A 23,749-nucleotide genomic window follows, 5' to 3' on the forward strand; every position below is an offset into this window, starting at 1 on the left:
CCATACGTTGCATTCACGTACGGCTATCTAGACCATCCAAATTGTGCCACACAATGTGGACAGAGCATGTATCTAAAATCATACTGATCATGCAATCTTAACCATTCAATTAATGATGTTAGTAAATGGATGATTAAAAGTAAAATGAATGACTGGTCCAAATTCAAAGGGAAAGATCAGATGTTTACCATTATATTCTCACTGTTAATTTTAGGTCATGCAACATCCACAGTTGGATCAGAAATTTGGACGGTCTGAATTGTTATTAAAATATGCAACGTGTACTACTTAAGACTCACTGCTCACTATTTTTTTAATTGGCCGTAAACTACCGTATGAGCCTAGCCACTTTCTTCACGGAGATATTGACCAATGTAAACGCAACTTTTTACTCTGATTCTTTTTTTGGAGAGTCCAAAACTTACCTTCCCAAATTAGACATTGGACGTACGGACGAGTATTTGAGGACCAAAATAACCCTTCCTGCAGGGATGTGGGCCCCACCATGATGTATGTTTTGTATCCACACTTTTGATCCATTTGGAGAGATCATTTTAGGGCAATATCCAAAGAACGAGTTAAATCCAAATCTCCAGTGGACTGCACCAAAGAATAGTGGGGAGTGACACTCATCATTAAAAACTTTTAATGGCCACAAAAGTTTTCGATCAAGATGATATTTGTTTTTCTCCTTATTTCATGTCTTTTTAACTTTTGAAAAAAGTTAGATTTCAAATAAACATTATAATGGGCCTTAGGATAGTTTTAACGGTAGGAATCACTCTCCCCACTGTTTTCTTTGGTGGGGTCTACTACGGATTTTTATTTGCCTCAGTTTTAGTTCCTACCCTAAAATGATATCTAAAAATGGATGACCGGTGTTGATATAACACATACATCATGGTGAGCCTACGAAAACTTAGTGACGTCACTTTATTAGCGACTTGCTACTCAACCTGTAAGTAACTAATCTGCGTCCATGAATTTCGGAGCGCTCATTCAACACTGTTTCCTATAATGTGGTCCACTTGAGATTTGGATATACCTCATTTTTGAATTCTTGCTGTAAAATAATCTGTAAAAATAGATGGACGGCATGGATGAAACATATACATCGTTGTGGGGCCCAGATAGCACACACCACCAGCCATTGGCTGGTGTCAGGGGGAGTAGCCAATCCGTTTCCTCTGCGTCTGAGGGTCGGCGCTCGTCTTCGCACACCAGCCAATCCGGCTCCAAAAGGATGGCAGGGGTATTTTGGTCGTCAAAATGCTGTCCGTACATCCAACGTCTAAGTTGGGAAGGTAAGTTTTGAACTCTCTAGGAAAAGAAACAAGGTAAAAAGTTGCGTCTACAGTGGTCAATTTCCCGTTTTTCATGGGAACCGATTAGGTGCGTCCCGGACTGTAGGGCCCACCTTGATGTATTTGTAGTATATCCACGCCGTCCATTCGTTTTTATAGATTATTTTACGACTTGAGACAAGAAATTACAGATCCAGATATCAGGTGGACCATACTAAAGGAAACAGTGGTTATGGATCATTAAAAACTTGTTGTCGGCCACGAAAGTTTTGGATGAAACTTATATATTTTTTTAATTTCCCTTCATCCAGGTCTGTGTCATTTTATCAACAGGTTGGATGACAATAAACACTACAGCGTGCCCTAGGAATTTTTAATGGTGGGCGTTCAATCACCACTTTTCCTATGGTGTGGTCCACCTGAGATTTTTTATCTGATTCATTTCGGACCCATGACCTAAAATAATCTAAAAAGCGAATGGACGGCGCGGATATACTACATATACATCATGGTGGGCCCCACGGTCAGGGCCGCACCTAATCCCTTTCCTTTTAATAACGAGGTTGTCATTAGATATGGTGGCGTATAAGCATTGTTCACATGCACACCTTCCAACGTGTAAGAGAAACACATATTCAGCAATCCAAACCGTCAAAGTTGGAAAAAGGCTGTGGATGCATGAGAGCCCTATTTTAGTGGATTGGAATACACCAAGTTATTACTAATGAATATTGGATACTTCCATCTAAACCGTCCATTTGTTATGCACGAATGTGACAGCCATGATGATCTTTTATAGTCTTTTTTTAGATAGTTACACATCCATGATAAAGTGTGGACCGAACTAACGTTCTAGATTGGATTACATGCATGACACGTGTACTTTCCAAGAGTAACAAAGCTGCTACCTTTCAAATATCAGAAATCCCATCTTCCAAATTCCAACCAATGGAAAAAGACACCATACCAACTTCTAGAGACGAAAAAGCGAGCGTAATCATGAATTGGGTCATGTCCTCTCAATATATGAAGTTTCCAAAGAACAAAGGCAGCAAAAGAAGAAAAAGAAAAAAAAGCAGAGGAAGAAGTAAAACAACGTTGAAAAGAGACTGCCATTAAAGACACACGTAGTACTGAATGTTACAGTTAGAGAGAGACTGAGAAAGGAAGAGGCCATTAAAGAGAGTCTTGCTGTCATCATTTAATTCAACGTATAAAAGATTCCCTCACGTGGAAACATTCTCTTATAGCTTCTGTGGTTGGTTTGTTTGAGTGGCGTATGATGTAAAAGAGGAGTTTGATATTAGCTGATCATTCATTGTGTTAGTTATATGTAAGTAATGTATATCCATGAAATACTAAATTTTTATTATAGTAATTAAAGATAAGCTAACACCTAATAAAGATATATTATTCCTATAATGATCAAATTCTGTTGAAATATTACCTTCATTTTCTTAAGTTTCTAATTAAAAATGAACCTTTAGCTTATGCCGACACAATTTAGTTTGAATTCATAATAGTCATTTGATAAATAAGCAAGGATCACTGATTACCAGTATTTGAAAAAGAGGCAATTAAATAACTTTTTTAACGACATATCATTAATCAATCTGATGTATATGTTTAATCTACATTGTCCATCCATTATATCATATCATTTTAGTTCATGAGCTAAAAAACGACAGAGATTATAAACTCATATAGACCGCACCTCAAGAAACATGAGGGATAATGACATCCACCATTGAAAAATTAACATTAGTTCACAGCTCATGGGGATGTATATCTATCATTTAACCTGTTAATTTATAATTAAGGTCGCATAAATTGGATGAAGGGAAAATAGAAATATCAACTTGATCTAAAACTTTTATAGCTTACAAGGAGTTTTCAATGGTAGGCATTCAATTCCTCTTTTTTTGATGGTATAGTCTACTTATGCTTTATATGTGGCTCATTTTTAGTCTCCATCTCTAAAATGAAAGGCTTTTGGACAACGTGGATGAAGCACATACATATAGGTGGGCCTTATAAATTTTCCTCTCTCACTTGCTTTCCTTTCTTTATTTTAGAGGAGAAACTTTCAAACAAGTGTGACAACACGTTAAGAGAAGATTGCTAGAATGAATTACTTGTATAAATAATGATTACTCAATTACCTTACATTTACAATGTAAATAAAAAAGAATAAATTGGTCCTTAAGTAAATGTTTTCATATTGTTAATTGCCAGACTATTTTATTTGAAAGAATTTAGAGGGTGGACCCAAAGTTGGGTTAGGATGGAGACGAAATACCATTCACTTTTTAGTGGTCCATGCCCCACCATACCTAATTCGGGGCAAGATGGGTCAAATCAACTTTGAACGGACGCAACCAATGAGACTTTAGATCCAATCTCATACATATCATGATGGGTTTGATCGATTTGGCCCATTTGCACCCTCACCACCAACCAATCTCCAAATGAGAAAATATTAGGTGCACTCAACTCATGCCACCGCTCATAAGGCTCCTCATTAGTTGTCTTGTCTACCTATCTAAGAGACGCATACGGCATAAACATGGACAAAAATGAAAGGTAGGAGCTTGGTAATACATACACATGAATATAGAAAAGCTTAGGGAAATCAATTATTGCGGAAACCATAGGACACGGTGAAAAGATACATGTCAATGTATATTGTTTGTTTTTTAGATTGATTTTATGAATGAACTTAAAAGTAATGATTGTTAGTAAAAGGTGTCTCACGTTGTAAAAAGAAAATATAATTTCAATGGACAAGCACTACATTTACCTTTTACAATACAACCATAAAAGAACATAGTTATATATCAGATCATCCTGAAACCTCATGGCCATACCGTATCTATCATAAATGGGTGATGATCTGAGACTCTTCACCATCGAAAGTTCTTGCTTGGTCTGTCTTTTTTATGTTAATTGTTGAATATAAATCTCATCCAAGCAAACCATTTCCTGGTTTGTCTCATGGAATGGACAAGTTATTTGTAATATATCCATCTTTACTGAAGCAGACAAGATGAACGGTCTAGATCACTGAAAGGTGGTCCTAGTTGTGCCATTGCTGCGACATGCATAATTAAAGAAATGCCATTCGAAGGACCATCTGCCTTTATTAAATTAGAAATTTAATGGGTAGTTTATACTGTCAGATGGTGGGCCACTGTAAGAGTAAACGGTATAAATAGCATTGCAACCAATTCACGTAAGGATTAATGGATGAAGTTTTTAGCGTGATTGCAAAATCATGTCCACTTTTTAGTTGAATGTGGATTTTAGTTGTATTTTTCTTTTTAACGTTGATTTGAAAGCCAAAAATTCAATGGCTATGATTTTTTGTTGAAGTGGTTTTGGGACATGGATCATCCACATAAGAGACAACTTACCCATGGTATATGTCACAAAACAATGCTAGCAATTTGTAATGTAAAGCGGGCTGCAGACACTTTCATGGTTAAGATGGACCGGAGAAGGCTTAATTGAAGGTAGAAATAATTAAGACCATTAAAACCTTAAATCAGTCATATCTCGCCAACCAAGATAAATATTTTCAACATATTACGTATTGTTTTGAGGTAGGAGAAGCTATTTAATCTAATTAACCCCGCTACACCGAGTTGCCCACATCGGATTTGCGATATTCAAGCAAATCATCAACTCATTTGATTTCATTTTTAATATAAATAGTAAGTTTTAATTCGATTATAACTATTGATCCTTTAAGTTGTAGGAGTCATTAATTTGAACATAGAAAACTTAGGGTAATAACATGGTTGGGTTAAATTGAACACTATTTTTTGCCAAAAATCATAAAGTCTACTAAGAATGGATACCGTCTATAAATAATATGTAATGTATTTAGGGTGGTTGAGTGTAAAACTCCATCCTAGATTTGAATTTTTTATTTAAGTAATTACAATTTCATTTTTCTAATAAATAATCATGTTATTTAGAATTTATTACAAATTATTTCTACTTTTATACCCTGCATAGTTCTCTCACGCATCCAGAGAGCTATGTAGATTCAGAATAGATATCCCTTGAAGAAGACAGTGATTGAGATCATCACGTCCCTCCCCGCCTCAATTTAGGGCCACCAAATAGATGGCTTAAGTTGTTGATTTGACCTATTTTTGCATAAACAATCTTAACCGTACATTTTATGGCTTCTTGATCAGATGTCAGATCAGCATGTTCTTTTTAAAGGGTAACCCATGAAATCTGAGCTGGACATAATGGATTGCCCAGATCGATCGATTGGACCGTTGAGGCGTGCAACAAGGAGCAACTTAAAAATCCACCGAATCATTTCTCATAAACTAGTTAAGATACATGAAAGAGCAGCAAACCATTGGAATTGGTGGACCATGGGCCCACACAGATTTTTATACGCACCCCAAAAGACACCAATCCTTACTTCCGAGAAATGATTACACTCGTTTTATCCACAAAGATTCGGTTCCCACACAAACACAATATTAGATTATATAGATTATCATCTTCCACTCATTTGTAATCTACAACCGTGTCTTCGAGGCACCCTTCTATTTCTGACCGTTCATCAGGAAATGGACGATGACGATGACGTGGACGGTGATGATGAGGGCCAGAACTGTGCATTCTTCACCTTGGACACGCTCGCCAGCACCCCCAATGGAGTCACGTTTCCGATCACCGTTACCTTCTTCGCTGGGAAATCTATGCTGAAAGATCTCACCCCTGCGCATGATAGCAAAATCCATGACATGGATGCTCGTTAGTGGCGTGCGCCGTCTGAGAAAATTCACGGTGTACACTGTGGAGAGCCAGTGCGCACATATCTGACACCGTCCATGAATGGCTTTTGGGAATGGTCACAGATTTCAAAGCAGCTTTTGAAAATTCAAATTCGAGATACTATCTAGATTCCCGCCAGCCCACTGTAAAAATGTGGCAGATTTCGTGGGCATTGTGCGCATGGACTCTCGTGCTCACTGTGCGTACTGAACTCGTACCTTATTTTAAAGCTGAAAATAAGTGCAAACTTGTTGGCTGACATAGGTTTGCCAAACCCATCCGCGCGTGGAACCCTGCTCACCAACACGCACGTATACGTGCTAATATGAGAATATTTGCAAGATCTGAGCCTTCCATTTGGTTTTAAATGTTTTTTTTTTAAAGATTTTGTGTTATAAAAATTATATATTTTAAAACTATTATGGGCGCACACTATATAAAGTAACTGACGGTTGAGATTTTTTTCCACCCATCCATTTCTTTAGTATGCTGTGGCCCACCTGAGTCTGGAAATGACCTGATTTTTAGGCCAGGATATTTAAACAGCTTAGCAACCTGATGGAAAACTCAGATCTCAGACATGTCACACGTGCCTGCGTGTGGATATGCAGGACTTCCGTACGTGGTATTAGCACTTGGTGCACGTTACAGGGACTGGAGATCCACAATCCACTGCACGTTTAGAGCCGTTTAAGCAAATGGTCCCAAGACTATCCATCGGGTCCAACCAAGTAACAGCTGCCTTCAAGATGGGCCGATGATCAAAAGATTGCACCTATTGGTTGTTTCTAACCGTTCGATCTATGGTTTTTTTTCCCAACCTTAAAAAAAAGTGATGGTGATGACAAGGGTTTTGGGCTATGACTAATCCAATATGCGGTCCACTAATTGGATGGCTTAGATCGAATGTGGAAGTGCACCAATTGACATTTGGACGGTTGGTATCATTTAGTACGAGATGCTCTGCATAAATGGTCTCCAGAAGGACAGGAACTATCCAGAAACATTTAATAACAGACAAGGCTAACAAGGAGTGTGTGTACTGACATGGGTGTGAACTAACAAGCTAACCCCAAGAGAAAAAAAAAAAAGACAAGGCAGAAAATTACACAAGTGCCACTAACTTTGGTGAAAAGGCTAATCAAAACCTCATCAAAGGCCCACCTAACTTCCCATCAGTTTCTGCCTTCATGGGTGGCCCAAGAAATGATGATTGCTGAGTGTCCTGATTTTTCAAACTAATCCCAGCCTTTAATTGACATTTTCAACCAATATCATGAAACTAGAGTGCATATTCCGGTCCATCGCGCAATGACCAATCTTGGTTCGCTGCAGCCTTGATGTACATGTGGAGTACACGCTAGGTGATCTGAACCGTACATTTAGTGGGTCCTAACATAGATGGCTTGTATAACAAGAAAAATACCGAAAAAGGCCGATATATGGCCTTCAGACTGATGATAAAAGTAGAAGAAGATGATAGGTTTGCATTCAAACCATACATGTATATTAGTGTGGGTGATCAGTTGTGGGACCCACAAGATGGACGTTCCAGATTCACTTACCTTGTACGTTGGAGAGAAAGTTAGAAACCCTAAAAAGCTAATTCTTTGGTATTCTTGTTTATTGCTTACCTTCCATTCTAGAGATGTGCTTCCTCACTTTCCCTTCACAGCCTTTGCAATGTAAAGACACCCTCAATACCACCACCTACAAATTAATTAATTAATTAATTAATTAACAAAAATAAAAATGTGACCCATGAAAACATGAAAAAATGTAACATATGATACTCATACAAAGTGCCAAAAGAAAAAAAAAAGTGTATGTATATATATATATATATATATATATATATATATATATAAAGAGATTTGAAGGACCTGATCAAGAGATCTGGTAGAAGAAGATTTCAACACAGCTGATTCATCTTCTTTCATGGACCGACATCGCCTCGGCTCCACCGGAACCAGAGCGGAAACATGGTGGTTGTAATTTGAATACACGTCGAAGAAAGGTGTATCATCCAAGAGATATCGAGTAGAGCCGGGAGGGCTCGCCAGATCGGTTTGTTTTGCCGAGCTCTTCCTGCTCTTTTGATGGTAGGATTTTGACTTGGAGAGCGATTGAGTACATGGGCTGGATGGTTTGGTTCTTTGCCTGTCGATCAAGCGAGGCGTCTGCCGATCAAGGACTCTACTGCTATGGCAGACCATAGACTTTGAATCTATGCTCACACATATAGCCGTTGAGGCCGGCGATGCACAAAAGAGATCAATTCCTTTCATGGTGCAAGGAAGAAAATTCTGTTCTAATGAAAGTGCATTTGAGAAAGAGAGAGAGAGAGAGAGAGAGAGAGAGAGAGAGAGAGAGATTGGAACTTCCAAGTGAGGTGGTCTGATGTGCTTTTAAAGTTGGATTGAGGGAGGAGAATGGAGAAAGAGAAAAAGAAGGGGTAGCCCCACAGAATTAAAGAATAAAGCAAGACTGATATAGTAGTAATATGCAAAATCCCAGTCCTCCATTCTCAAAGTAGAGGTTGGTGACTTTGCTAGGTACTCTTCACTTGGGGACAGTGGATATTGGATCTGGTTCATATTTCAATGATCCATACCGTTTGTATGATGGACCTCACCGTGGATAGAGGATATATGAAAAAAATTAAATTACCCATGTTGTGATATTTCAAAAATTCTTCTTCAATACATACGTCTTCTTAACCTCTGATTGTAGTCCATTGATTGATACTTTAGGATCTACCAATCTTGAAGATTTTTGAGGGATCCAATATCAGCTATATATCTTATCAATTTAGCGGTTTAGATCACTGAAAATAATATCCGATTGGACGGCTGTAACCCGTATGACAATATGTATTTAAGTAGTAGAAGGGCATTGCCGGCCTCTCTTTTGCTATTGCAAGCTATGATTACTACCACCACTACAAGAATTTCTTATTATCATTATCAAGATCATTAGCTATCAACTATATAAGAGAGTCAACCATGCCTACTTACGGTGCTAGTCAAATCACAACCGTCCAATCTTCTTGATCAAACGGTTGCCACCGTGCGGGCACGCAAGTTTTTGGTACAATATCCAACCATCAGATTTGATCTTGAGTGGTTGAATTCGTTGCACTGGACGTGCATGATCATATCTTACGTGTAAGTTCTCGCGGGGAGCGGATACGGTCACGTTGGGATAACACCGACTTTGGTAAGGCTGTGACCGTAGGGCCCACTTTGATGTATTTGTGGATATCCACACCGTCCATCCGTTTTTCCTGCTCCTTTTAGTGCAAGGGCCCAAAAATGAAGGAGATCCAATTCTCAGGTAGATCACACCATAGGAAACAGTGGTGTTGCCGACATTAAAAAATTCCTATGGCCGAGCGTAATGTCTATTTGGCATCTTAGATGTTGATAGGGTCACTCACACGGGCGTCGATGAAGGGAAAATACAAATATCAGAAGGATCCAAAACTTTTGTGGCCCACGGGTTCAATCACCACTGTTTCATGTAGTGGTGAGCTGGAAAAATAATTGAACGGTCATACGAGTACACATCCATCAAGCTGGCTCCAAACGAGAGATATTATCTTTTCAAGGGATTTTGACCAAAATACCCTTCTCCAAACGTGAGATACACACACATGCATGCTCGCCTGCGCGCACACATATGCACATTTGCACGTGTCATGGGCATGTGACGCAGCATCCTGTGATACCTTAAGGGACCAATCTAAAACTCCAATGAGCCATAGCAAAGAGATATGCAAATTAATGAAGGAAGCTCTTTTCTTTTCTCATGGCCAACTAAAGTTTTGGATCAAAGTAAAAGTTAGGCCTACGAGGTTTTATGGGATGCTGCATCAAGTGAACCATTTAAATTTTAGACACAATCAAGTTTGATGAGTTATTCAAAAGTCCACATGAGTTTCGTGCGAACTGGTGCACAGCGGAGCAATCATTATATATATATCCAATGATTTTTTTTTTTTTTTTTTTTTTACGAATTAGTGGATGAAGATACTCCTTACTTTTCGAACCGAATGCCCATAGTGACCCTCTTCTTCTATTACTTTTATTGTTTTCTTGAGACTTTTCTTCTTTCTTTTCAAACGTATCTTTCGGGGACCCACAACCACCCCGATTGTATTTTCCAACGTATGGTCACAACCATCAACGTTTTTAGCATACGGGCATTGCCAACAATTACTACAACCCTAAAAATGAGAGTTGTTTTTGCTCCAATGACTACATTTCTTAGATATGGAAGTCATTGATAAATAGAAGACATTTTAAATGGATTTATTATTATTATTATTATTATTATTATTTGTAGAATAATATTTTCTTTGATATAAAAGCCACTTTTAGTTATGGATAAAGAATAATGGACATGATTATTGTTGTGAGGAGAAGTGATTGTTGGAAGAAATTTGAGGTGGAGAGAGATGATTATTGTTATCATGTCGAAGACAATGAAGAAAATAGAATTTGAATTTTATAATGTTTTGTGTTGGAAGACCATGAATATATATAATTTGTTAAGGGTTGAGGTTGTTATGTGTTAAGGGCCTTGTTCTGGTGGTCATGTGTTATTGGTTGAGGAGCCCACAGTAGGGGATATGTGTCAAATTCACTTGGTCTATTAGACTCAGAATTTAATTTAACACCATAGGCTAAAGAATGAGTTACATTGAAAATTTCTATGGCCTCTAAAAAGTTTTCAATGATAAGTTTTCAATCTCATTGTTTTTTGTGGTGTGGTCTACTTGAGCCTTTGATATGCCTCATTTTTATTTTTTTATTTTATAGCTCGTGCCCTAGAATGATCTTTCAAAATAAATGGACGACATTGATAAAATATATACATCACAGTGAGCCCCATAACACCTCTGTCTCTAGCTAGGTCCTGTTACCCAATCTACATCACGTGTGCCACTAGAAGCTATGTTGGGCCCACTGTGATATTTGTAGGAAATCCACTATGTCTATCCATTTTGGAAGATCATGTTAAGGCATGAGACTAAAAATTAGATAAATTTGAAACTTAAGTGGACCACACGAATGAAAATAATGGAAAGGGGTCACTTATTATTCAAACTTTTACAGGCTCCACCATGATATTTATATGCAATTCAAAGCATTGGTAAAGTAGCCCAAATGCCCATGAAGTCCTTACATATTAACTTGATCTAAAGCTTTTGTATTCCCATGAATGTTTCCAACGGGCAGTGTCCAATCTCAACTGTTGCTGCCCTCTTAAGCTTTGGATCTACTTCGTTTAGGGCTCGTGTCATGCCAAAACATGTGATTGCTAGGGATTTCTCATATATATAAACCATAATGGCCCCATAGTACTTACCCCGTGTGAATCCTCTCGTTGTCCTTTACCAACAGGGTAAAGGGTGGTTTTGTCCTTTTAAAATTTTTAAAAAACCCTTCAACATAGGTTTTTATTTTTTTCTCTAAGGAATGCTTTTTGGTATGTTTGACGTTACCATTTCAATCAAAATCCATTTTTTTTTTAAAAGACAAACCATGGAGAAAGGAACACGTCACATGAATTTGTACCAGGGACCGTGGAACAGCTGTTTTCCGCCTTGCGTAGAACACCTCATCTCTGTGGGATCCACCGTGTTGTATATGTAAATCCATTCTGTCAATCAAGTGAAACCCTTTATTTTAACCGTGCATGGGAAAAATATCAGCCCATGGAAAACTTCTATTGCCTACCCCAATGGGAACAATATAAAATTGTTCTTAAAACATCTAAGCTCTTTTGGATCCTATTGATTTTTTATTTTTTTAAATATTTATTTCATTCAGATGAGTTACACCTCATGGCCCCAAACACAAATCTATGGTTGGGATCCATTCTCATTGTTCCCTTGGTATTGCCTATCTGGCTATAGCCCATATGCTGTAATCGAGGATATAACATGATGTAGGGAGTGGATTTGTATTTTCAATATGGTGGGTCCTACGGGCTGTTTTGCACGGGAACGGATTATGTGCGGCCAGGCCTCACACATATGGTGCAGCTCTTAGTGTAGGGCCCACCTTAATGTATATAGAATATATCCACACGGTCCATCCGTTTTTCCAGATCATTTTAGGGCACGAGACCAAAATTGAAGCAGATTCATTTCTCATGTGAACCATATCATAAGAAACAGTGGTGATTGACCATTAAGGGGCCAACTTTTTTTAAAAATCAAGATGATATATATTTTTTTATTTTTAACCTTCATCCACGTTCATATGAACTTATCTACAGGTTTGATGGAAAATAAACATTACAAAAACATTACAGAGGGCCCTCGGAAGTTTTTAATGGTAGGGCGTTCAATTACCCTTATATCATATGGTATGGTTCACGTGAGAATCGTATCTCCTTAATATTTGGTCTTATGATCTAAAATGGTCTGAAAAAACAGATGGACGGTATGGATATAAAATAAATAGATCAAGATCAGCTCCACAGTAAGGACCGCACTGTCTTGGTGAGGCCGGGGCCGCACCTAATCCGCTTCCGTTTTGCACGCTGCCTAAAACAGGTGTTGCAGAGTTTGATATTTGACCGATTTTTTTTGTATCCTGAGACATATTACTTAAATGCTTTTTGCGACGCATAAACGAGGAGTGCTCGGAATGAGATCGACTGATGAATTCCGGGTAAATTTCCCAATGTGTCACGCGTGTGACTGATCTGGAACATTCATCAGGTGCTGTCTACGAAGAACAAGACCTGACTCAAAATTCAGGCTGGCCCATTCCTTAGGCAGGCCACGTGTGTAGTCATAACATGAATTTCTTGTCAATTTCTTTTAACCATTCATTTTTACAAGTACCTGATCTTGGGCACGAGAATTGAAGAAGTGGGTCCTGCCTAATGAACGGTCCGGATCTCATTCACGTGTGAGAGCCGTGTTTCAGTGTACTAATTCCTCGTATTAATTGGATCCCTGCTCTTGCTCGGGTGGTAGACTCTCGGGAGTTTTAACAAACGGTCAACGGTTCGAGTATATATAGGTGGTGAAAGCCCGCTACGGCGTCAGTGGGTTTGTGTGTGTAAAAAAAATAAAATAATAATAATAATAATAATAATTCTTCATATTAATCAAGTAAGTAACTGCGAACCACCGTTATGTTCTTAACGACTCACCCCACACACACACACACACACATAATATATATAATATATATATATATATATATATATATATATATATATATATATATATATATATTGATCATCTTAGTTAAGACATATATAGGCTAAAATAAATGAGGCACATCCAAAACGAAAACAGGCGCACCGTAAGTGGGTAAGGAAATGTCTACCGTTGAAAACTCCCTGGGTCTACCCTGATGTTTATATGCCATCCATACCGTTCATAAGGTCACTCCCACTGGGATGAACTGAAAACATAAAATATTAGCTTGATCCAAAACTTATGTAGCCGACGAATATTTCAACGGTATCGTTCAATCCTCACTGTTTCTATCGTGCAGCCAAAGTAAGCATTGAATCTGCCTTATTTTTGGGCCCATGTTTTAACATGATTTGGCAAAACGGATGGACGGGCTAGATTTCTCAGAAACATCACGGTGGGCTCCACCAAGTTCCCATCATGGGCAATCCCCGTCCCTCACATGCAGCACACCTGACAATCTAAAAGGTGCGTGGGACATCTGACCCGTGAATAAGGTGCCCCCACACATATGAATATAAAAGGAAACCAATCTGGACCCTTCATCAAGCCATCCGATCCAATGTGAAAATAACGGTCCACATTAAACATCCCGCCTGCCCTTCAAGTAGACCAAGCTGATATTTTCTTTTATTCATATTCAAAGCATGGCCCACATTATGAACGAATCAGATGTCCCACACTCTTGCCAAGTTGGCACGTGTGCCGCGTGTGAAGCTGCTCGAAGAGGGGTGCGTGTAGGGATGCCACACCTCTAAAAAAATTGGTTTATCTGTGTCTGTCTCTGCTCGGGTCCATGGTTTGAGGTTTTAAGGGCTGTGGTTTTGTCGTAATCATGATTTGTAGGATATCTGTTTTGGACGGTGTTTTTATTTATTTGAAAGTCTGGTAGAGTAAGACCATCCGTACTCTGCACATAGCCACCGTTCACATGGGACCAATGAAATCCAATCTAGACCGTCCCAAAAAAAGGCCCTTTCCAGGATTGTGCGTAGCACAAATATCACTCTCAATAAATGACCGTCGATTTTCTGATTTGTGGCCATAAATGAACAGTAATGATGAAACATATAAATGGCCGTTGATTTTGGGGATGCAGGTCATTTATAGTTCTGATCAATTTGGACGGTTTGGATTAACGTTAGTGTGTACCACTGGATGGTTTTAGTCTTCAAAATTCATCCTTGATTAGTTTATGAAATAGTTTATAAAACTGATATTTACACCCCTTGAAAAATTGATATTTTCACCCATTATTTTATTCATACACCTCCTTTTTTCTTTGGGGCATTTTACTTTTTCTAAGCTACAAAAGCAAGAGAAAGAAAGGACAAATGAAAGAGTGCAAGAGTCAAAAAAAGGGTTCAAATATTAGACTCTTTATGTTATTTATTTATTATTTAGTAATTATATATTACAAACTCGCCCTACTTTATGGATTGACCTGATGATCTGCTTAAATCACTGATCATTTATGTAACTTTGGGATTTGATATTTACAGCCAACTTCATTGATTTGCATGCACCCATTTTTCATATTTGGAAATGAAATGGTACACGTCCTATTTCAATTCCATGTGTGGAAAATGGGTGTATGTAAAATCAAATAGAGGGTGGATTTTTTCTTATCATCACCTTGTTAATCAGATTCAGGCATTGGATTGAATTGGCACTCTCAGATCCACTTGGATTTTAGAAGTAAGATTCAAACCATTCATGGGCCTTATATTAGTAAAATAAATGGAGACAAAAATTGCTTAGCTATTGTTAAGATTGCAAAGGGTTCCATCAAATCTACTTTCAGGATAATCCATGCCTATTCTTTAGATTGTTGTTGCACAATAGATGTAAAACTATTGTACATTGCAAACACCTTTCAAATATTAAACCATTATTTAAAGAAAGAACATCTATGTCTCTTTGAGATCATACTATAGGAGAATCCTCACAAATATGGAGATCATGTATAATTAAAGATAATGTATAGCAAATCAATTGAGAGAAATTTGTCAAAAGCTTATCCTCTCCATTATGTTAATTAACATTATAAATCTATAAATTGGAATATATAATTCTCTTAGGAATGCAATTAATTGAGAGATTATCTTCAACAAAGTTCTATTTCATCATATCTAGAGCCTTTAGTCTAGCAATTGCCTTCTCGAGAATTTGGTGAGACTTGTTGTGGCAACCCATATTCACCATTCCAAAAACCCATCCACATCCAGCGATATCCATCATCGACGATCCTATCTACTACACCATTCCCATCTGCATCCCTGTCTATTGCCCCTCACCACACCGGCGAGCAACCAATCTCGGTCCCCATTTTACCATACATCGCCATCTCCAACCTCTCAAAACTCACTCAAGGACCATCCCATCCTATCCTCATTACTATCCCCAACCCCTTAAAACCCACCCAACATCCATCCCCATTCCGATCCACCACTGGTGGCATTACCATTCCCAGCCCCTCAACGCTCCTACAACGTCTCTAGACCCATCTACTATTCAGAATTTTCGGTTGTAGATCAATTACAGGAGTCATTCTAGTTTAAAGTCATCAATTTCTCAATTAATAGTGATTTTATGATGTCTAAAGTATTATGGATTTTGAGTTTTATTGGGCTAGCGGCGACTTCAAGCCAATAACACCATTTCATGAGCCAATACCACACTCCATTGCCAACTGAAACCCATAGTGGGCTTGAGGCTATTACGTGGTGTTCACATAGTCTGACGAGTTCCACTCATTGGGTGGACCCCACACGCGTAGATATGTGGATGCAAGGGAACGGGTAAGGAAATTATTTTCCTCTCTCTTTGTAAGGCGGTGATGCCCAAGGGGTTGGGATGTCTAAGGATCTCTTCCACTTCCTATTGGATAGGATTAATGTATAAGTAGGAGTTCAATTTCACAGAGATATATCAAATATGATGCTTTGTCACTGTACAGACTTTGGTATGCCCCACTTTATTTAAATTTAGTGATCTTGCCTCTCTATGTTACCTATATTGAACTGATCCATTCACTCCCATAGTCGTTTATCCCATCATCCCATGCAAGTCTAAGAAATAGATCAACAGATTTCAACAATTAGATGTCTATCAAGATTGCTTTAACATAAATCATCCATTAAAACTGAATTTTAATAGTTGAACAACCTTGGTTTGTTTTTTTAATATAATAGCCAGCTAAAATAAGCTTAAAGGAAGGTCAAAACTCATAAACATATCCTAGATGAACAAGTGGTCCTATGACTCAACAATACCACTCACTTGTGGGCCACCAATATAATCTCATAAAGTAGGCAAAATCACGTATCAAAAGGACCTTAAACTCCTCACACATCCTTAAGTCTAAAAATTAAATTTGTCAGTGCTAATACATTCACAAGTTAATCTACTCAAGGTACGACGGTTTCAATCTAAAGATTTGAACTAATCCACCATTGCAAGTGCCCAACAAGTTCATCATGAGGCGCCTTTTCCCATGACACACTCCTATATCAGGTAAGATAATAATACACTGATTTGTCATCATGCCTAATGGTTCCATTTTGACTTATCATCGATCCCCTAAATAGGATGACCATATCAAGAATAAATAACCACAGGTTTGTCCTACAACTTGCAAAGTAGTCATGGTGAAGCAGGGTACTGAGACCCATGTCCCATGACTCTCTCCTAATTTGTAACTGTTACGTCAAATCCAAGTTTCCAAGGAGAATTAGAAGAATCTCTATCCTTAACATATGCAGAATCACATTAAATCAAGTTCCATACACGTTACAAAAGTAGAGGGTTTGGCTCCATGAATTAGTGATAGATAGACTCTACTTCAACACTGATATCATGGGATCATGTGCCCATATAGTGTAAGTGGGTGTGAGTGGGTATATAAAAAATGAATTTATTATAATAAAGATGAAAACAAGTTCTCAAACATAAACAATGATTTTTTTAGGCACAACACTAACAGTAATGACCCGATTTGCTTTCCAAACATAGAACATGCAACCTTCATCTTGTACTATAGTCGTGAATGAGTCAAACTTTCCCAAGTTCACATCCATGTGCTAAGCATCAAATGTCACCGGAATGCAAGAGAAATACAATTGTGTGTGTAAAAGCCTTGTATTCACTAGAGCTCTCAAAACTATAACTCTTGGATGCGTTACAGTTGAGGACCTCGCCTCATATAGAGTTACGAAGATAATAGAACCTGCAAATAATGTATGGTTATGGTTGTGCCACATGACACTCATCTAATGGTTGATAATTCTTTAAAATATACTATAACATTATACACTTATCTACATAAGACCCATTCGAGTTTGTTTTTTTTTTTTTTCTTTTTTCTTTTTTTTTTTTTTTCAAATTCTAGAGATTCTCAGACAAATTTACATCTTCGGAACTTTCTACAATTCTTTAGACCCTTCTACCATTCTCTAAAACATTTTATATACTTCTACTCTATGATAAAATTCTCTACGCTTACATATAAAATCTCTCCAATGTACAAGATGAGCATAAATTTAGATAAGTTGATGAATTGGGATCATGGGAATGTGTAGTCTCTAATAAGTTTCTCCACTTATTGCGTTGACACACCCTCATCAACCAATTATCAATGAAACTCTATGTTGGTTCCTTGAGCTGCTTTATGGCGTTTTCTTGTCGCCTTTGAATAGTTGCAAGGAAGAGATCTTCTTATCCTTGGCTTTTCCTTTGTGCACCATCCATACCATGCACGGATGCCCCTCAACCATGATACTCAAATGACCCTTGATTTATACCATTCCACGCAATGGTGGAACTTTCTATAATTCTCTCAACATTCCACCTTCCTCTACAACTTTCAAGGTTGCTTGCATTGGTTCTTGAACAGGACATATAAACTTTATTTTGATTTTGGAAGTTGATTAGCTGGTGTACTATACACCACCGACATCAGTGGTGTGTTGATGTCACCAAGGTCTATGGCTCCACCAGGATGTATGCGTTATATCATTGAAACCGTCCGTGATTTGGGGAGATTAATTGTTGTAAGGATTGAGCCCAAAAATAAGATAGATCCAAAGATCAAGTGGACCATACTGTACGAAGCAGTAGGGGATTGAATGTCTACCACTGAAACCTTTTTTGAGTCATAGAAGATTTGGATTAATCTTATATTTTGTTTTTTTCTCTTCATCCAAGTTTGTATGACCTTACGAATATATTAAATGGAAAATAAACATTATTGTTGGTCCTATGAATGTTTTAACAGTGGGAATCATTGTCCCCACTGCTATTCCGGGTATGGTCCACTTGAGCTTTGGACATGAGTCATTTTGGGGCTCATGCTCTAAAATGATGTCCCCAAATGAATGAACGGTGGTGTGGATATAATAAATACATGGTTGTGGGCCCACATAACTTTGATCTCATTTCAAGGCTAAGGACCTAATGCGCTCGTCTTCTCACGCCATGTACATACACCACCTGCTTTGAATAACGTAGCTTTGTACTCGACTCTTGTGAGCACCGAACAAGATCACGAAATATATATAAAAAAATATAAAATAAATAAAATAAAAATAAATCTGTATGGGATGGTACTAGTAACCATTCATGTAATGAATGAATCTTTATTGATGAGTCCACATATCGGATCCATTCATCTCATGAGCCTGACTTTAGATGGGCCACGGTCTAAATCATGCTGATTGAGGATGATAACAATCCCACCGGTGGTATTCAAACGGATGGTTGATACAAAATGAAAAAAAAAAAAAGAGTCAATGATCTACATTCATCTGGAAAAATTCGTGGACTAAGATATCTAAATTGGCATGATCTTTATCCGTGGCCCACCCACAGTGGATCACTGAATGAACATTCGGATCATCCGACAATGGAGGCATTTGGTCCCCATCCAGCCACACATTTTATAGAAGTACATTTCGGTCCCCATGCATACATTAAAATGGTAATGATACGGTGTAAAAGCACCTATAATAGAAGAAGTACACTCTGGCTGAATCTTACGTGGGCCCACTTCATCATCACTCCAACAAAGCCAAAAGCAAGTATGGCCCATTTCTCATCATCATTGGGGGATTTTGGTAGACTACAGGGGTTCCGCATCACACTTAACCATACTGGGCCTCTTCTGACCGTCGGATGCCACAATGCATTTGATCTGGCCATTCATTCGGTATTGCACATTCTGATGAACTTGCCATGTACCAAAAATCAGAATTTTACATTGATCAAATGGGCCACACATGTACATGGAATTTGGACAGTTGGATTTTCTTTGTCAATGACCATCTTTCTCAAATAAGTGTGATCTGCATGATCAGTGGACCAATATGTGCAGACTACCTGATGAATGGTCCAGATATTTGAGGGATACTACACACTGAAGAAGGTGACCAGGGTTAGGTCATTATCCCTCTCTGTTGAAGAGTTGAGGTGATTATTGCAATTTAGTTCAATAATGTATCCAAACAGGAAGGGACTCTATGGGGCCCACTGTGATGTGTGGGTTGTATCCACGCCGTTCATCCATTTCCAGATGATTTTAGGGTATGAGCCCAAAAATGAGGCAGATGGAAAGCTCAAGTGGACCACACCACCAAACCTGGATGAAGGGAAAACATAAATTTTAGCTTGATCAGAAATTTCTGTGGCCCCAAAAAGGTTTTTAATGGTGGCCGTTCAATCACCATTGTGTGGTCCACTTCAGCCTCAGATCTGTCTCGTTTTCCGTCTCATACCCTAAAATGATCTGAAAAAATGGATGAACAGCGTGGATAAAACCCATACATCACGGTGGACCCCACAGAGCCCCTGCCTGGATTGATTTCATCCACGCAGGGGCAGAACCCAGATCGCTTCCATCCGAACATGGCCGCAACAGATGTTCTTAATTGAGAAATTATCAAATGGGAGTCGGTCACCCTAATGTTCAATGTGGTCCCTACACCTAAGAACCGTTGGATGAACAGTATGGCTTGTTTATATAGGAGCTGTAGATTAGATTGCATTAGATCCTAGATGAGATTAGATGCTGCTAACTTATACATAATTATTCCTTGCCAGATGGATAGATGTCCACGTAAGACCAAGATCAAGATCGACGGTTTGTTACAACCGTTGTTAAATGGCCGTTCGATCTAGATCAGACGTGGCAATCACTTATGTTTGATCTGATTGGTCCATGCCGAATCGTTGATCATAAAAGGTATTTGAGTGGGCCAACCAAAGTATTTAATTCTAAAAAGGTGGTAATAAATAGGAAATGAGTGTTTGGGTGGGCCATCAAAAGTAATAATGAGATTCTAAGGGAACAAATGCTGGTGAGATAGAAGATGAGAGGTTTGTAGTTGAAGGAGACAGGAACCTACTTTCTCTCCTCCATTATCGCTTTGTTCTCTACCACAAACAGATCGAATCCGATGCTTTTGTTTCTCTTTTTCCTCTCTCTCTCTCTCTCTCTCTCTCTCTCTCTCTCTCTCTCTCTCCCTGTACACGCGGCACATGTGCCCTCTTGTCACATGGGTGTGAAATCCAGTCCATCCATCAGAGGGTTACTACTATGTGTAGAACGTCTGGCCCAAGAATCAGATAAGTACACTGGTCATATGAGCCCCATTTTACTAGACATAGCAAACCTGCTATGTGGGCCACCTTTATTTTTGGGTTAGAACATCTAGGTAGCAAGACCCAACTGATGGATGGCTTGGATATTGCACCTATCCGCCACGATGGCATAGACGGTGGCCTCTACATAATCAGTCTTGTACGTGCGTGTGGCCTTAAGAAAGATCCTATCTCCCATATGATTGTGGAATGATATTTGCAGCCATCTGTTTTGACTCATGTGTGGTATCTGGACCATCTATCAAAAGGCCCCATGGTAAATGCTTCTTGGTCTGAAAATCCATCCAGTCCGCTCATCAGGTCTCCCACGTGTGTACAAAGAAGTTGACGGTTCCACATTCAAGATACAAGTATGGCCCACATGATGAATCATCCAGCTTGAGTTTTAGTTTAGGACACAATCACTGAGAAACCCATCTGATGAACGTCCAGGAACTCGAACATGTGTGCCAAGTTGGCACGTGTTTGGTCCATCTTCATGTGTACCTTAAATTAACATTCTTCTTATCTGAAATGTTTTGTGGGGCCCATCAAAACCATAATCTCCTCACGATTTTGATCCTAGCTTTTGTAAGACTGTTCTATTTTTATTTGTTTCTGTTGTTTGGTGGGCCTCATCAAAACCATTTTTTCCAAATCACGCGTTTAAAGGGAGCCTGCTTTTGTTAGTGGGAGAGTTTATTGACTCTCTTTCTTTTGTTTTCTTTCTCTTTTGCTGCTTGGTTTGTAAATCGCCGCCCGTAGACCGCTTACGTACATGGCAGCAGCTTGTCGGGTCAGATACGAGACCATGCTTCAATGTGCGTTTACTATAAATTACTAATTAGAGCAACCAATTACTATCCAAACCGTTAAACATTAAAGTGGTCCATTGTAGATAGAGGATGGCTGAAAATCATAGTTTGATTTGTGATTTTGGGGTACACATGGTGCTTACTACTCGTTGCATGATTAAGTTACTCTAAGCTAAGGCAAACACACACGGCTGGTGTCTTTCGTCCATGCATCTTTTGACATGAGCCATTCATTTTAACTATATACAACACCATCCAGAAGTGCGAATTCATAACTTACAAACTGTAGCCACTTGATAAGTGATGGTCCAAATTTATTTATATTTGGCAGAGGTGGCCGTAATGTTTGGCTAATTTTACCTGGGAAAAGTATTTAATGTGCTTGGAGGCATTTTATCATTTTAAATCTTTCTTTCAAGTAGTCAAACACTACTCGTGATATATGTGCAAGAGAAGATAGAGATTAGTGTGATATTTCAAACAAAGGTCATCCTTGATTTCAGGAGTGATAGCTCTCTCATGTGGGAAAAAGAAATGCTTGCATACCTCACTTGAATAAATACGGAAATTTTAAATTAGGGCTACTTTTGTCTTTATAACAAAAGAATGGAGAGAAGGATGATAATGTTTATTTGTAAAATGATAGTTGGGGAGATTATGCGCAGGTGTCTTCAGAGTGCCACTCGTTCCAGTATATACAAATTAAACTTGAGAAAAAAATGTTTGAAGATGGGTTATAATATTGGTTAGTACCATTGAGTTTAGGATGCTGAGATATATATACCAAAGTATTAGATATGATGATATCAAGACTATAAGTATCATGTTGGGAATCTGTGGAAGCAAACTTTGAATTTGGATAACATGATTGAGATTAAGCAAACGTAAACAAAGTAGTCACAAGCACACATGAATTTTACATGGAAAAATCATTGCGGAGAAAAATTATGCCATAAAGTGATACCAAATCGCTATGAAAGCAAGAATGCAAGAGATGGAATCACTTACAATATCTGAAAACTATCGTTTTCTCCTCCTCAAACCATAAAAATGATTAGCCCTTGATTAGTATGCTCTAATCCCACAATTACACCTATATATATAGTGTTACACCTAAAATAGGAAACAAACTGCACGATTCTGTAAAATTGCGTGCGTCGTCAATCTAAGCATCGATTGATCGAAATCGATCGATCACACTTCAATCGATTGAGCTCCCATGTTTGAGCGATCGAATATGCTCAAAATTGTTCAAAGAGTTTACAAGTAATTTTTGAGTTTCGATGATCGATTGAGACTGTCTAAAATTGTCCAAAGACCAATATGTATAATTCAAGGCTCACTTGATCGATCGATTAGTGTGGTCAATTGATTAACATAGTGCATGTACAAATTTAAAACATCTCGTAACATATCCAACAAGCCAAGAGTAATCCCAATAATAAATAAAATATGGAGACTCGAATAATATGGTTTGTGTAAGTACTATAGTTTTATGCTCCTTTGGTTGTCAAATTTTGTGGTGCTAAAACATCAATCTATGTCTTGTGTAGCTCATTGATATATATGATCAAGACATTGCATCACCGCTCTAAACACTTTGCTTCAAGTCAAGAACGAAGAACTACTTCAATCCATTTCAAGAAATGCAAGTACAAGCTACAAAGAAGTGATCTTGTTCAAGACCCAAGTCAAGTAAAATTGAAGCTACAAGAAGTACAACTTAAGATTAAGTGTAATATAAGCCTTAGAAGATCTCAAGCTCATTGTTACATCAAGAATAGAGATCTCAAGCTTCACAATCTTCCAAGGCCATCTATCATATGAAGAAATGGTATTTCAATGTCCATACTCCATGTTCCAGGTATGAAAGACCATAGATTGACCTTATGGTAGGTCATTTTGAACATATAATTCAAATTGAATCACTTTATAAGTATTTGGTCTGTTCTAAGACTAGTCCTGGA

General features: G+C 38.2%; 1 protein-coding gene across 1 annotated transcript; it reads right to left on the bottom strand.

Annotated features, from left to right (window-relative positions):
- Positions 1-5,616: 5,616 nt before the first annotated feature.
- On the bottom strand, positions 5,617-8,712 carry LOC131253026 (protein SODIUM POTASSIUM ROOT DEFECTIVE 2-like). Its single transcript, XM_058253855.1, has 3 exons — positions 7,991-8,712; positions 7,742-7,817; positions 5,617-6,050 (listed from the first exon to the last, which is right to left on the bottom strand). Exons 1-3 carry the CDS (start codon positions 8,393-8,395, stop codon positions 5,893-5,895), a joined length of 639 nt encoding a protein of 212 aa, XP_058109838.1. The 5' UTR covers positions 8,396-8,712; the 3' UTR covers positions 5,617-5,892.
- Between the last annotated feature and the right edge of the window lie 15,037 nt (positions 8,713-23,749).

Source organism: Magnolia sinica, chromosome 8, assembly GCF_029962835.1.
Source record: "Magnolia sinica isolate HGM2019 chromosome 8, MsV1, whole genome shotgun sequence".
In the NCBI taxonomy this organism is placed as follows: Eukaryota; Viridiplantae; Streptophyta; class Magnoliopsida; order Magnoliales; family Magnoliaceae; genus Magnolia; species Magnolia sinica.

Excerpts from the sequence above, each read along its gene's own strand:
- LOC131253026 (XM_058253855.1), bottom strand. The coding sequence starts at position 8,395 with ATGAAAGGAATTGATCTCTTTTGTGCATCGCCGGCCTCAACGGCTATA. Across the intron at positions 7,818-7,990 it reads CTACCAGATCTCTTGATCAG|GTGGTGGTATTGAGGGTGTC; the intron begins GTCCTTCAAATC and ends ATTAATTTGTAG. Across the intron at positions 6,051-7,741 it reads GCACATCTCTAGAATGGAAG|GGGTGAGATCTTTCAGCATA; the intron begins GTAAGCAATAAA and ends TATCATGCGCAG.